The following is a 13,039-nucleotide window of genomic DNA, read 5'->3' as shown; positions in this document are numbered from 1 at the left end:
GGCGGTGCAGGGGTTAGGACTCTGTGCTTTCACTGCTGAGGGCCAAGACCCTGGTCGGGGAACTAAGATCTGGTGGTGGCCCAGGCAGGGGTAGGGTGCGGGGGGAGAACTTAGCAACAGGACAGGCAAGTGTAAATGAAAAAGCAGGGAGAGCTGCAGGATCCACGCTTCTAGGGGAGAAACTGTAAGGAACACCTGGGGAATTAACAAGGAATTAACAGACACAACCAGGCAGAATTAGCTCCTGCTCCCCTAGGGCCTGGGGTCTGCTTTTTCTTTGGTCCTCTGCTCCGGGCCAGTCCTCTGGAGCAGATCATACTCAGAGGAGTGAGATTTTGGTCTCAATAATACAGATAACCCCTGCCCCACACAGGCCCTGGGACAGTCGTTCTGGAGGTATAGGACCCATCTCCCTGTCACGCCCTTAGCTGAGCGGCCGGAACCCAGAGGAGCAATCATTAGCACTCTACTTAACCCACCTTCATGGCTGGCCATCATGGACTGCAGTGCAAAGATCCTACACTTTGAGAACCAGACTTGGAAAGGACAGTCTATGCAGGAAGAAAGGCTTCATCTGAACAGAGTCATGGTAAGTGGGCTTGACAATGCCTGGATTTGCCTGGGTGAAAGGATTTTGGAAAGGTGATACTTTCCTTATCTGAAGCAAGTAATGACATGTCTTAGCTAAGCAGTGAGCACCTTAAATCTTCTCTGGAAAGAGGTGGTGCAAAACCAAACATAAAAGTAGAGTGCTCTTGGCAATACAATTCTCATCCAACGAAGGATTTTAAGTGTAATCTGGGCCCATCTCCTCTCTCCCCCTGAATGTTGTTTTGGGAGTTCCAGAAACCTGACTGCTCAGAACTTGGTCTTCAAGCTCCCCAAGGAGCCTCTTCCCCAACCCCCACACCCCCACCCCCGCTTCAAAGAAGGAAGTTAGGACAGGAGGAAGCATCTTTAACATTGTTTCACAAACCCAAAATAAGAGCTCACATATGTCCAGCGAGCACATAAGCTGTGCCAGGCACTGTTTTAAGAGCTCTGCAGATGTTAACTCATTTAATCCTCACAACCACCTCTGAGATGAACAGGCAGGAAGCTAAATGCAATCAGAATGATGCTCTGGGAAATCTGGGAGCAGGTTGGAAAGACACAGAGTTGCCTTCTGCGGGGTCAAACAGCCAGGCGGGCTCTTCAATGCCATTGGGTGGTTGGGGAAAGCAGGACCCGGGAAGCAAAGCACAGAGCACAGGCAAATGGGGCTGAAGGCTCTGGAGAACAAACCTAACGTTATGGTTCTTTTAAGAAATCAGTTACAGGAACCTACAGCTAGATGGGCCTTGATTTCACCAGATAAGCAATGAAATGGGCCCAATACCCCCTGAGAGAAGTCCCTTAGCCACACTGCTTACCAAGGTGACCAAAATCTGCTGAGAAAACCTATCAAACCCACTTCTTGTCTCCTGCAGCCAAACAGCACCTCCAACATCCCCTATGGGCCCCGTGCAGGGTGGAGAAGGCCAGTGAGGTGCTCCCGAGGGCAGGAGCAAGAGCTTAGCAGGCCTGAACCTAGCCTGCCGTGGTCACGTGACCACAGGGTTCTCCCCAAAGCCCAGTGCCTGTGAGCAAAGAGCCTGTGTAGCAGCTGGTGACTGGATGAGGGACATTAGTGGGCAAGGGTAGCATGCCTCAGTGAGCTGATGGCGGCCGCAAGGGGTAGGTCAGAAGGCCAGGGGAGCCAGCAGCCAGCAGGTGGGGCAGGAGGTAGCCGGCATTCTCTCAGAGAGAAGACCCCAGAGCCGCAGGCAGCTCCCCAGCCGAGGCTTCACAGTGCCTGAGGATGGGACACGCCCGCTCAGGCCCCAAAGCCCTTCTATTCCAAGGACAGTTGTACCTGGACATTCCACACCAATGTCTTTCCTTTTTCAATTCCTAGACTTCCAATCCCCCCAAAAGGAGGTGAACAGGCAAAGATTGGGGGGAAGCGATGGGCTGACATTCATTGATAGGAGCGGCTTCGAGCAGTTCATGCGGCCTTATCTCTCTCTCCTCTGGATAGCGTGTGTCCGCCGGAGTCCGCGGGGTCGGTGATTAATAGGGGCCATCACTCACTGTCCAGGACGGCTGAAAGGCAGCAGGGAGGGGGCGGCCCTCCCCAGAACTGAGATAACAAGCAGCAGGAATAATGAGTGGTGTCACTCCACTTTTCATTTTGATGGAAAGTCATTACGGGAGTCAACGCCAGCGACAAAGAGCCATGAATCAACTGCTCTGCTATGAAATTAAAATCGAATTGCTGGCCACCCCCAACCCCTACCTTCCTGGGAAATGGGGATGGGTAGGTGGCCGGGGAGAGGGGTGCTGGCCTAGTGTGGGCTGTACCCAATCACAGAGCAGGCAGTTATGGGTGGGAAGTGGGCAGGCAGCTAGCAAAGGTGACAGCTCCTGTCTCCACCTTGTTGACCAGACCCTTCCTTCCCAAACCGCATTTTCCCTCTGCCTGGAGGTAAGCTGTGATTAAAAGGAAAATACAGCTTTGCTGGCTCCAACGAGGCTGCCACTTGACTGCTCCCCTTGGGCTTCTGGCCTGAGTGGGGCAGTCTGGGCCTGGCCGTGGAGAGAAAGGGCCCCGGCTGACTCAGCTTCCCCAGAGCCCCTTACTGAATTGTTTGTAGATATTAATCTGTGAGGCCTCCCTGCCACCAGAGGCAAAGAGGAAAAAGTCCCCAACCTGGTACCTCACAGGATCAAGAACCCCATGCAAATGGGTACACAGCCTCAACCCCAGGCCCAGAGACGGGCACTGTCAGTAGGGAAACAAGAATCTCTCTTTTATTAAAGTCCAACTACATTAACAAGGAGGAGCAGAAGCTGTGACTTGAGGCTGAGGGGCCACAGGACCATCAAGACAGCCTCCTGCAGAGAGTACAGAGTGCTGAGATCACCATCCGGGTGACAGTTCCATCATGGGGCCTTCCATCCTCCAGTCGGCTTAGTCTCTCACCAGGAAGGGCCCCGCTCTGTCCCTCCTCCATCCTGAACGCTGAGAAGATGGGCAGGAACAACGGTAGTAGGTCACAGAGAGGTTCCCATCAGGTTCACGGGGCGCCCATTGTACCTCTTGGAAATGTCAGCTTCAATCTGAAAGACAGTGATACCGGGTGGGCAGGAGGCAGAAGGCAAAGGGGCCTCGCTCTGCGGAAATTGGGCAGGTTCGCCTCTCTGCTCTCACCAGCTTCTGCAGCTCCTTTGTCTTCTCCAGCAGCAGATCCAGCTTGGGCTCCAGAACCGCCTGCTCCTGGAGGGCTTCCTGTTGCTTCTGCACCATCAGTTCTTTCTTCAAAGCCAGCAGCTGGGACTGCTTCAGCTTCTGCTGGAGGAGCTCAGTCACTCGGTCCACATACCTAGGCAGGGCATTCACGTAAGTGTTCGGTGTCTCTGGGCAGCCTGGGTGTCCCCATCCAACTGCTAGAACAGGGGAGGCTCAGTCTCTGTTGGCCGCTCAGCCTTCACATCCATCAGTCCTTCCTTGTATGGAATGCCACTCCCACTTCCCCATCCTACCCAGGATGCAGATTCTGCCCGCATATTTCAAGCCACCCCATCTTGCCCCAAAGAGAACCCCCAACCCCAGTTGGGGTGGTGCAGTTATGGGAGGCAGGGATGAGGTCCAAGGGGTCACAGAGACGAGGAAACAAGGAGGCAGGGCCGCCCAAGATGGCAGCGCCCTGCAACATGCCCTGGAATAGCCCAACATCAAGGGGAAAGCCAGACCTTGGTGAGGCCAGGATCATAAACAGGTGCCGCATTCGAAGACTGGTGAGCCGGCCAATCAGATCCTGCAGTGCCGACACCATGGCGACCATCTTTGCCTTGGTCTGGCCCTGCAGGATGGCTGGAGCCAGCTGGAACTGGCTCACAGACAGGATGTCTGCCTCCTCACTCATCTCCACTGCTCTCTGGGACAAGAAGATTTCGAGCTGAGGACAAAAGAGGATTTGGTTCAAACTGAGAAAAGAACTCGGAAGCTAGGCCCTCAGCCTGCTCAAAATAAAGAATAAGGTAAGGGTTGGATTCTGGAGGAGGCATAGTAGGGGACTGCCTGGTGTGGTATAGTCCATGGTGTCATATAGAACTGGACACGACTTAGCAAATGAACAGTGGCTCAGACTGTAAAGAGTCTGCCTGCAATGCAGGAGACCCATGTTCAATCCCTAGGCAGGAAGATCACCTGGAGAAGGGAATGGCAACCCATTCCAGTATTCTCGCCTCGAGAATTCCATGGACAGAGGAGCCTGGTGGGCTACAGTCCATGGGGTCACAAAGAGTCAGACACGACTGAGCGACTAACGCACACCTAGTGACTAAACAACAGAGGAGCAGTTATTTCCTCTGAGCATTTCTATTGCTAGAAACTCACCAACTGTAAGGCGGGAGTTTGGGGCAGCCTCCACCATCACCTTTCAGCCCCTCATTGCTGCCTCAGGCCTTACCTAACCCAGGACCACCCGCTCCTCCTCCCAGGCTATGGATCAGATAACTACGAAGCAGAGATTCAAGGGGTTCTGTCTGCTGAATGAAGGTATTTTCATGGGAAAAATGAGATTCAGGGAACAGGAATCCATGTTTGAGAAGCCCTAGATTAAGAAAAGGCTAGGCAGAATCTGAGAACCAGTCACATATCTTGTCACTTTTATCCACCCATGGAAACCTGAACTAGACTGGTGAGGACAAGACCTTCCATGAGGCCCTCCCCTGCCAGCAGGCCTAAGGAGTGGACAGACTCAGAAATTAACAAAGGCAGGCCCCAGCTTCCCAGTACCACAAAGAAGGTCCAAGAACACCAGCTTCTTACTGTGGGCTGCCAGACACCTCAGCCACAGAGATGACATGAAACACAAATTGCTCCAAAGCCCCAGCAGCTCCCAGTTCCCTTCAGCTCTCTGAGCTCTTCTACTCCCCCAGCTCCCCTGCTCGGCCTCCTTGTTCATCACGAGTGCAGGACACTTCTGCCTCCAAGCTTCTGTGTGGCTCCCCCTGCCTGGAAGGCTCTTCTGCCGGACGTGGGGTGGCTCTCTCTGCAGGTTTTGACTTACTGGTCACCTTTGCAACAAGGCCTTCTTGACCACTATCATAAAAACAGGCCTTCCCGCAGCCCCATCTCCCTTTCCAGCTCTCCTTCTCCATGGCACTGTGTTAACACCTAACGTGCTGCGTATTTCTCTTGCGTGCCTTGTTTCCTGCCTGTGTTCCCCACTAGACCACAAGCTCCACGAGGTCAAGGATTCTGCCTTGTTTTCTGCTCCGTCTCCTCAGACAGTGCCAGGGGTTTAGGAAGGATGATAAACACTGTTGAGTGAAGATGTGCTCAGTCGCTTCCGTTGTGTCCAACTCTGCGACCCTGTGGGCTGCAGCCAGGTTCCTCTGTCCATGGGATTCTCCGGGCAAGAATACTGGAGTGGGTTGTCATGCCCTCCTCCAAGGGATCTTCCTGACTCAGGGATCAAACCCGTGTCTCCTGTGGCTCCTGCATGGCAGGCGGGTTCTTTATCACTGAACCACCGGGGAAGTCCATTGAATGGAATGAATGGGAAGCATCCTAATGCTCCAGAGTGAATGAGAGTGCCCCTGCTCTGGAACACTGAAAGCACTCTGCATCCTTCACAGAAACAGGAGGGTCAGGTCAGGTGTCTAGAGCAATACCACCTATGCCGGTGCCGGGCCTCCCCGCACATCATCCAGAGACAGAAGTACCTCCATGAGCTCATCAATGAACTGATTCCGGGTCTCAGGGTATTCAAGAAGTGTCAGAGCATCCGGGCCCCTGGCAACACCTTCGGGAGCTGCCAGGAAGAGAGAGAAGTGATAAAGTGGCTAAAGACTAGACAAGACCATTGGTTTGAGAAGTCCTGGTGCATTAATATGGACACAGACACTACACTAAAGCCACTTCCTGTTCCAACCCAAGAAGGAAGGGTCACCCTTTCCCATTTGTCACAGCCCTAATCAGGCACCAAGAGCCAACTGCAGTCTGTGAGGAGGACCACAGAGCTGAGTTTCAAAGAACCAAGCGTGCCTTCCCTTTGGTGGGCATCAAGTCTCATCCTGCACTGCCCTCTAGTGGCTCAGATCACGGTCACAGCCTCTGGGGCCAGGTCAGGCTTCAGAGGCTGTTAGCCCTCTCGGAACATCCCAGGCAAAGGCTGACCCACATTCGATATCCAAAAGCATTGAGAGTTTCTAGGCTTCATTTTAAGAATTCTTCTCTATCCACTACACTCACATCATCAACAAGATTTTGAAAAAAAACAAAAACAAAAACAGGTAACTGTATGAAAAGCGCAGTCTTGGCAGCGTACTTTTTCTTTGCTTCTAGAGACACAGGGGTACCCTCTGCCAGGGTTTCAGGGAGCGACGCACTCACCCTGGGTTCCGGCTTCCAGCACAGTGATCTGCAGAGCAGTGGCATCGTCTCCCCAGTCTATCTCATCACCCCCAGCTTCCTGAGTGGAGAGCAAAGAACCCCTGCAGTGTTGGGAGAACTTTCCCCAGCAAAGGGAGCCAGGATAAACTAAAGCCCTCAATAAGCCCAATGATGGCACATTTCAACTGTATGAAGAACCTGCAGCCCTGATGGAGGTGGCAAAGATGGCAGTGGGGCCCATGCATATAGGTACCACCTGCCTATACCCCACACCTGCCCCAAACACCAAGAGAAAGAGGTCAAAACTCTGACATGTCACTTTGGAAACTGCCTCCTCCCAAACTATATGTGGTCCAAGAGCTGTGAACTTCAAGTGATGTCTTTGAAGAGAAAGAGAGTAAACTTTTTTTTCCCTTTGGCCACACTGAAAGGCACCCAGGATCTCAGTTCCCTGACCAGGGATTGAACCCTTGCCCCTTGCAGTGGAAGCGTGGAGTCTTAACCACTGGACCGCTAGAAAATTCCCAACATGTTTCTTATCACCAAAACAGCAATCACAGAAAGTCCTCAAGAGAGATGGACTGAGAGAGCATCCCAACCTTTGAATCCGATTCCAGGGAGATGCCCCAGTCAATTCCAGCAGTCTGGGCAGAGATGCCAGAGTCAGCCCCTTCAGAAGCCACCTCCACCCCAAAGTCACCCCAGTCAATCTAGAAGGGAAAAAAAGTGTTAGCTCAAAGAAGATGGGTGAGAAAAAGGGGCCTGCCAAGTTCTTCTAGGTCTCAGTAGGGAGCACCAGCACACTGTTCAAACATAATGGCCTCCAAGCTTCCCAAAGGAGAGTCTGTCTTCAGAGAGCTCAGGGGACTGAAGGGTTCCCAGTTCAAAGCTGACCAGCCTCCTGGGCCTCTTCAGCACTCGTCTACCCTGTGGTCTCAAGAAAGCCAGAAAAACGAAGGAGTAGGGCCTTCTGGGCCCTTCCACCTGCAGTCTCTCTCACAGGAACACCCCTTTCTTCCCTCTGGACTCTGAGTTCAAAGGGGACGGGGGAGGATTGACCCGTGTACGAGGGGAAGAAGCGGCTCTCGCTCGGCCTGTCTTACCGCGTCTTCTTCCACCTGCTCAGGGGGCTCCTCGAGGTGTGGCCTCTCCACTGCCGAGGGCTCCGTGCCCGTCCTCCACTCGTACACCGTGCAGTTCCCCCGCGTCTGCACAAACCGCAGCATCGGCAGCACCTGCTCTGTGGGGCTGCAATGGAGCGTGCCGCTGACCCTCCTGCTGCCCCTTGTGAGGCCAGGCCCACCGCTGGGCCTGGCACTCAAGTGTCACGTGGGGAGAGCACAAGTGGAGAAGAGAGCACAGCCGGGGAAGCAGCTCGATGGTCCCCGCCCCTCCTCCACAGGGGAGAAGCCAGGGCCCTCAATACCTTTCACACACAAACCCCACACAGGCCTGGTACAGGTCAATGGCTTCGCCCAGGGTCTGGGCCGCCGCCCCGATCTCGGCCAGCTGACTTGGTAGGTCCTTCACCAGGGCCAGCAGTTCTCTTCGGACATTGTCCCCCTAGAGAGGATCCACGAAGTGGGCTTAGACAGAAGTGGTGGGTAGTGGAGTCCAGCGTATTAAAGACAATGCCTGAAGATTAAAGATGGGCAAGAAACTGGCCCAAGAAGGGCCCAACCGGCAGAGAAGGAAAGCCCTCCACAGAAGCAAAGGCACTGGGCCCAGGAAGACAGACAGAGGCCCCAGGCATGCGTCCCCCGCAGGAAACCTGGGCTGCTCACCGTGATGCCGTACTGCTTGCACGAGTGGTAGAACTGCTCCTTCATCTCGGCAGCCCCCGCCTGGCCCTCTTCCTCCTTGCGGCTGTATTCTTGCTGCAGCTGCTGGCACTTGGTGATCTGCTTCTTCAGGGAGGGGATCTCATAGTTGACGTTCCGAACCAGGAGGCTGGAGAGTTCCACTGAGAAAGATGGGCCCAGGAAATTCACTCCAGACCCCCACACCTAAGGCAGGCACACCCCAAGGACATGCGCAATACCCTGGCCTGGTGGCAACGGGGGTTGACCTCCCAGCTCCTCCCCTTCCTGGCTGTGGAACCTAAGACAGTCATTTAACCTCTCCAATCCAGTCCTCAACTATAAAACAGGGGTAGTAATATTTATCATGAGAATTAAGAGAATTCATATAAAATACAAGTATAATTCCTTGATTTAGTAAGTATTAATATTTGGTCAATATTAGTCCAGTAGGCTGCAGTCCATGGGGTCGCGAAGAGTCGTGTCACTTTCCCTTTTCCCTTTCATGCATTGAAGAAGGAAATGGCAACCCACTCCAGTGTTCTTGCCTGGAGAATCCCAGGGACCGGGGAGCCTGGTGGGCTGCCGTCTATGGGGTCGCACAGAGTTGGACACAACTGAAGCGACTTAGCAGCAGCAGCAGCAACAGCAGCAGCTATTATAATTATTTACACTGCTAGCAAATACAACCCAAACTACAGTCAGCCTTTTAGTTATTCTCTCAGGCACTTGATACAGGCCCCAGGTCAACCTGTGCCTCTTCTGCGCAGTGGAGCAGAGGGGTGCCGGGGGAGCTAGTCATCAAGAGGTGACCAGCAGAAGACCCATAAGCACCCGTCCAAATGCCCACAACCTGCCTGGTGGTCATCCTCCTCCCAATACTCATTGAAATTTATTTTCCCACCTCCCAAACATCTACACACCAGCCTCTCCCCTCACATGAACTGTACCTCCTAGAAGCCCAGTGTCTCAAACTTCGAGGAGGGAGCCTCCCTGTGGACACTGGGACTCCCAGGGTGGGCCCCTTACCTAGGTAGGTGTTGTCCTTCTCATAGAGGGCTACGATCTCCTGCCAATCCTAAGAAAAGAAACAGGAAGTGAGCCAGGAGAGCAGCCACATCCCAGCTCAATCCCCCAACAGGGGACGCTCTCCCAGTCTCTGCATCCTCATCCTCCTTCATAATGCTGGCTAGACCACCCACTTTAAGAGTATGGTGCCAACGAGCAATTCCCAAAGCAAATGTAAACCCAGGGGTAGGGGTCACAAAGAGTTGGACACGACTGAGAGACGGATACTTTCACTTTCAGGATCTACTTTTGGCATGAACTATGGGGAAAGAGAGAAAGTTGAGGAAGTATTCCACGGGGATATCTCCAATGGATCCTCAGCAAGACCAGACAGCCTCTGACCCCCTGGACCGGATGCCTCCAGCTGCGCGTTACCACCGTCATCCATACTTGCCTTCATTCGCTGTGAAGAGTACCGGCCGAAAATATTTTTGGTGGAGGCTTCAGTGCCTTTGAGAAGCTCCACAATTCTTAGGCAGTGGAAGTAGTGAATGTCTGGAAAGCAAAGAAAAACAAAGACTTTGGAAATAACAGTCTCTAATCCACCACTGCGGTCACCACACATGGCTGACTCATGTATATGCCAGTAACTTTAGAGGGCACAGCTCTCCCCTTCATCACTCTGTGTTGAAATAAACCAGCATCTATACCCCAAATAAAAGCCTCTCTTTCTTTAGAGGTCAGTCCTATGACTAAAGAAAAGGGAACAGCTCAGCAGATATATACCACCCCAGGAAAGAAGAGGGTCCAGTAATGCAGTCCTGAAGCACTCACAGGATCCAGAGAGCAGCTGGGCGATCTCTTGGCTCTCCGGCATGTCCTGGATGGCAGCATTGATCTTCTCTCGGATGGTCAATACCAGACTCTGCCATTTCAGGTTGCAGTGCCTTCTGTCTACCAGCCAGTCTATAGCACAAACCCAAATTATAGTATTCCCCATGGCCAAAATTGCATCACTCATTCAAGTGATATATGCTAAGGCATTGGCTAAAAGTTGTACTCATATTGGTTAAGGTGTGGGGGGGTCACAGGAAGATGGGAATGAAGACAGGCTCAAAGGGATCCTTGGGGCTAAATAGATTCCAGCAACCTGACTTTATCCACAATGTGACTTTTATAAAGTAACTGCCTCAACACAGAGTAAAGGAAAGCTTTGAATGGGTCCAGACACCAAAGTGCCACTTTGGACCACTCTAAATTCTCCATGATATTTTTGCTTCCATGGATAATTATATCTTTCTTACTGACAGAGGATGCCATTCAATTTATACTTTCTCAGGGCTGGGATTAACCATGACAATGAAAAATCCAAGATGGTTACACCAAATACCAGATGAATGAACAACTGCAAAGCCCCTAAGGACTAAATAACACTGGACTACTCTTACCAGGGAAGCACCATCCTGCACATATGAATACCAGTGTGACTGACCTCCTGGATTCTGGGCCAGACCTGTTTTTAGTTGAGGGTATAGGTGCATGAGAGCCATGTACATTTCCTCATAGGAGAGAGCTAAGACCAAGACTTGTGGTCAGCTGGTCCTGGCTCTATTACCAACTTTCTTGGGCAAATCTCTCAACCTCTCCGTGCCTCAGTTTCTCTACATGTAAAATGGGGAAGATAAATACACTGAGTACAAACGGTAAAACACTGAACGTTGTGCCTGGCGCATGGCACTACAATGAATTGTAGTGATCTTCATTTTCATAATGTTAAGCACATAAAACAGCACTTGGTATAGAATAAACCCTCAATAAATGGTTGGGTTTCGGGACCAATAACAAGCATGTACATCAAGAGTGTACAGGTCCTGAAGAGCTGGGACAAATTCGAAATGAAGTTAAAGATGCTCCACTAAGTGGCCACCTTGCCCTTGTTAATAAATCTAATTGGTCAAACGCTGGGAGCCCACACTAGTTATCAGTTACATTCCCATTGCTGCACTCCACTAAAATCTTCAAAAACAAAAACTATGTAGATGTCACAGAAGTAGAAGCAAAGGGATGACATAGTCAAACAGATGTCATCTTAATGACACGACTGGCATCAAAACAATTAAACTCAAAGACCATTTAAAAATCCAGGAGCGGTGCACCGCCCTAGAGGGGTCAGAGTGAAGAGGTCCTTCCCTGGCTCTGAACTGGAGAGGAGGTATATAAACCCGATACAGACACCAGGGAGATGGCCTGGCCACTAAAAGGTTTTATTTTCGACTGGACCTATGTGCCTCTTCCTCCTAAAATCAAAGGAAAAAATAAAAAGGAAGAAAATTGTTTTTCCAGCATAATACAATACTGGAACCTGACAGACTTAGGTTCTAACTTCACATCTGCCATTCAGCAGCTGAACACCTTTAAGGTAAGCCTTTAACTCTCTGCTGTCCCTGAAAGATATGATTGACAACATGTTTTATACGTTAAAACAGAAAACACAGGTCAAGTATAGACTCTAAGCGTGGTTCCTTCCCGCTCCTTTTACTGAGGCAGGTCCAGCCAGCCACAGATGGGAGCACAGAACACAGCAAGTGGTCGGCGCTTCCGCTGTTGGTGACAGAGGGCAAGGGGGCCAGGTCTCCCCTTGACAGGTAGTTGAGCGGGGGCGCCCCTCCTACCGAGTAGCTTGCTGGTCTGGATGTCGATGGGCACGTGCTGATGGTCCTGGCGGGAAACACGGCGGGGAAAAGTGCGTGAGTGATGCGAGCGGACAAGCCACTCGCGCGCTCACTTCATCCCCCCAACCGTCACCCTGCGGGGCCAGCACAACGGGACGGGGAGGGCCGCCCCCCGGAGAGAGCCTGAGGAAGCAGGTCAGGAAAGGACCGGCTGAACTCAGCCCAGGGGCCCCAGGGCAGCCCCCCATTTCCCCAGCTGCTGTTCCCCCACCTGCATCTTTCCTTCACTTCCGTTTCCGGCCTCTGACCGGGACACGCCCCACGTACCATTAATCCAGTGCTGTTGTGGCTGAGCCTCGGGTTAGGCACAGATGAGTCTTCTCTGGCCACGTCACCGCCTTCCTCAGAGCCAATCGGGACGCGCGCTCCATCCCAGGCCTCAAGCCCCACCCACCCCGGGGTTCCGAGTGGCTGAGCCCGGGAAGGGCGGGAGAAGAGGAGCCAGCCAATGGGAGACGCGAGGCGGGCTCAAGACCTGGCGGGAGCCGGGGCTCCAGGAAAGGGCTGTAGAGGCGGCATAATCCCGGCAGGCGGCGCCCTGGAGCTGGTCCCAGTCGCTTCCGGCCAGGCAGGCAAGGAGCCCTCTGCGTAAAGATTAACGAGTCTACCGACAGGGTCCTAGCGCCTACTGAGGAACCTAGAGGTCCTTGATGTGGTTTAGATACGCTCAGTCATATCCGACTCTTTGCGACCTCATGAATAGGAGCACTCCAGGCTTCCCTATCGTTCACCATCCCCCGGAGTTTGCTCAGACTCATGTCCATTGAGTCGGTGATACCATCCAACTATCTCATCCTCTGTCGCCCCCTTCTCCTCATGCCCCCAATCTTTCCCAGCGTCAAGGTCGTTTCCAGTGAGTTAACTCTTCGCATCAGGTGGCCAAAGTATTGGAGCTTCAGCTTCAGCATTAGTCCTTCCAGGGAATAGTCAGGGTTGACTTCCTTTAGGATTGACTGGTTTTATCTTGCAGTCCAAGAGACTCTCAAGAAGAGTCTTTTAAGAAACGCCCTATTGCCTCACTTTACCGCGGATCATGGTTTAGAAGTCTTCTGTGGCACTTTTGTCACACATTACCT

At 52.4% G+C, this 13,039-nt stretch overlaps 1 protein-coding gene and 1 long non-coding RNA gene across 3 annotated transcripts; one reads left to right on the top strand and one right to left on the bottom strand.

Moving 5' to 3' along the window:
* Positions 1-2,810: 2,810 nt before the first annotated feature.
* Positions 2,811-12,287, bottom strand: CDK5RAP3 (CDK5 regulatory subunit associated protein 3). 2 transcript variants are annotated; one of them, XM_086358022.1, is made up of 14 exons: positions 12,231-12,287; positions 11,904-11,949; positions 10,066-10,197; positions 9,686-9,786; positions 9,253-9,301; positions 8,209-8,387; positions 7,851-7,987; positions 7,528-7,672; positions 7,024-7,134; positions 6,425-6,503; positions 5,755-5,843; positions 3,775-3,980; positions 3,233-3,404; positions 2,811-3,141 (listed from the first exon to the last, which is right to left on the bottom strand). In XM_086358022.1, the coding sequence occupies exons 1-14, from the start codon at positions 12,231-12,233 to the stop codon at positions 3,076-3,078; spliced, it is 1,515 nt and encodes a 504-aa protein (XP_086214148.1). In that variant the 5' UTR covers positions 12,234-12,287; the 3' UTR covers positions 2,811-3,075. The 2 variants fall into 2 exon arrangements, with proteins under 2 accessions (XP_086214148.1, XP_086214147.1); XM_086358021.1 differs by having other exon boundaries at positions 12,175-12,250.
* LOC147351784 (uncharacterized) lies at positions 3,850-9,952 on the top strand. The gene is made up of 2 exons (XR_015147681.1): positions 3,850-4,062; positions 9,532-9,952. It is a non-coding gene; the product is annotated as an uncharacterized LOC147351784 (long non-coding RNA).
* Positions 12,288-13,039: the final 752 nt, after the last annotated feature.

The sequence above is a fragment of the Bos grunniens genome, chromosome 19, assembly GCF_055505025.1.
Source record: "Bos grunniens cultivar Pamir isolate PY7600 chromosome 19, Bosgru_T2T1.0, whole genome shotgun sequence".
Taxonomy (NCBI): domain Eukaryota; kingdom Metazoa; phylum Chordata; class Mammalia; order Artiodactyla; family Bovidae; genus Bos; species Bos grunniens.
The sequence above is the reverse complement of the archived record's forward strand: the minus strand, read 5'-3'. Positions and strand labels throughout refer to the sequence as shown.

What these genes read in the sequence shown, in the direction of transcription:
- CDK5RAP3 (XM_086358021.1), bottom strand. An exon ending in ACTCTTCACAGCGAATGAAG is followed by an intron (nt 9,302 to 9,685) that starts GCAAGTATGGAT and finishes TTCTTTTCTTAG; the next exon opens with GATTGGCAGGAGATCGTAGC. An exon ending in GCAAGCAGTACGGCATCACG is followed by an intron (nt 7,988 to 8,208) that starts GTGAGCAGCCCA and finishes GATCCTCTCTAG; the next exon opens with GGGGACAATGTCCGAAGAGA.